We start from the raw sequence: 824 nt of genomic DNA on the forward strand, positions 1-824 counted from the left end.
CCTACCCAGTTATCTCGGGCGGGACAAAATACGGTTCGGCGACCACGGCCACTTGCACCGACCACTGCGCCAGGCTTTGGGACAACAGGTCCTGGGCGCGGGCGCAGTGGTTGATGTTCGCCTGGAGGACACTTATAGGTCCATTATTGATGGGCGATCTCCTCCACGTCCATCTCGGCCAACTGCACTTGTTGCGGTGGGCTCGCCGCCTGCGGCTGGGACAGAACCTCAGCCGCAGGCGCCCCTTTCTTGGGGGCGGCGCCGTGATTTGCGGGAGGAGGGGCAGAACACGCCTTCCCCACCAGTGCCCGGGTTTGCCATTAGCGGCACACAGGGTGCAGTTCGGCGTCTCTTGGCACTCCCGGGCCTTGTGTCCCGGCTTTCCGCAGCGATAGCATAGTCCGCTGTGGTCTGTGGGAACAGTCGCACGCGTTCCTAACGTGACCCTGCTCGAGGCAGCGGTAACACCGCATAGGGCGCGCCTCGAGCACGGTCACCCTGGCTACGACCCATCCTATTTTCACGCGGGCCGCCTTTATTTTCTTCGCCGCCCTAGTGGGCACTTTGGCCCAGACGGCTCCCATGCCCGACCTGTCTGGTCGAATCTGCCCCACTTTAATTGACTCCGCAGCGCACTCTCCGGCATTGCAGAGGGCCTGGACCGTCTCTGAGGTGGCCGCGAAGTCCAGCCCCGAGATACGCAGCTCCGAGCACTTTGTAGGCCGGGACACAATGACGTCCTCGGTCGCGAAACATTCCCTCAGCCTGGCGGCTAGGGCATCGGCCTTCTGCTCCGATTCGGCTCCTGGGACCTCGTAAAGCAT

The 824-nt window shown here is 63.0% G+C and overlaps 1 protein-coding gene across 1 annotated transcript; it reads right to left on the bottom strand.

Moving 5' to 3' along the window:
* Positions 1-320: 320 nt before the first annotated feature.
* LOC119193728 lies at positions 321-824 on the bottom strand. The gene has a single exon (XM_037447352.1). It carries the CDS (start codon positions 822-824, stop codon positions 321-323), a length of 504 nt encoding a protein of 167 aa, XP_037303249.1.

The sequence above is a fragment of the Manduca sexta genome, unplaced genomic scaffold (assembly GCF_014839805.1).
Source record: "Manduca sexta isolate Smith_Timp_Sample1 unplaced genomic scaffold, JHU_Msex_v1.0 HiC_scaffold_965, whole genome shotgun sequence".
NCBI lineage: Eukaryota > Metazoa > Arthropoda > Insecta > Lepidoptera > Sphingidae > Manduca > Manduca sexta.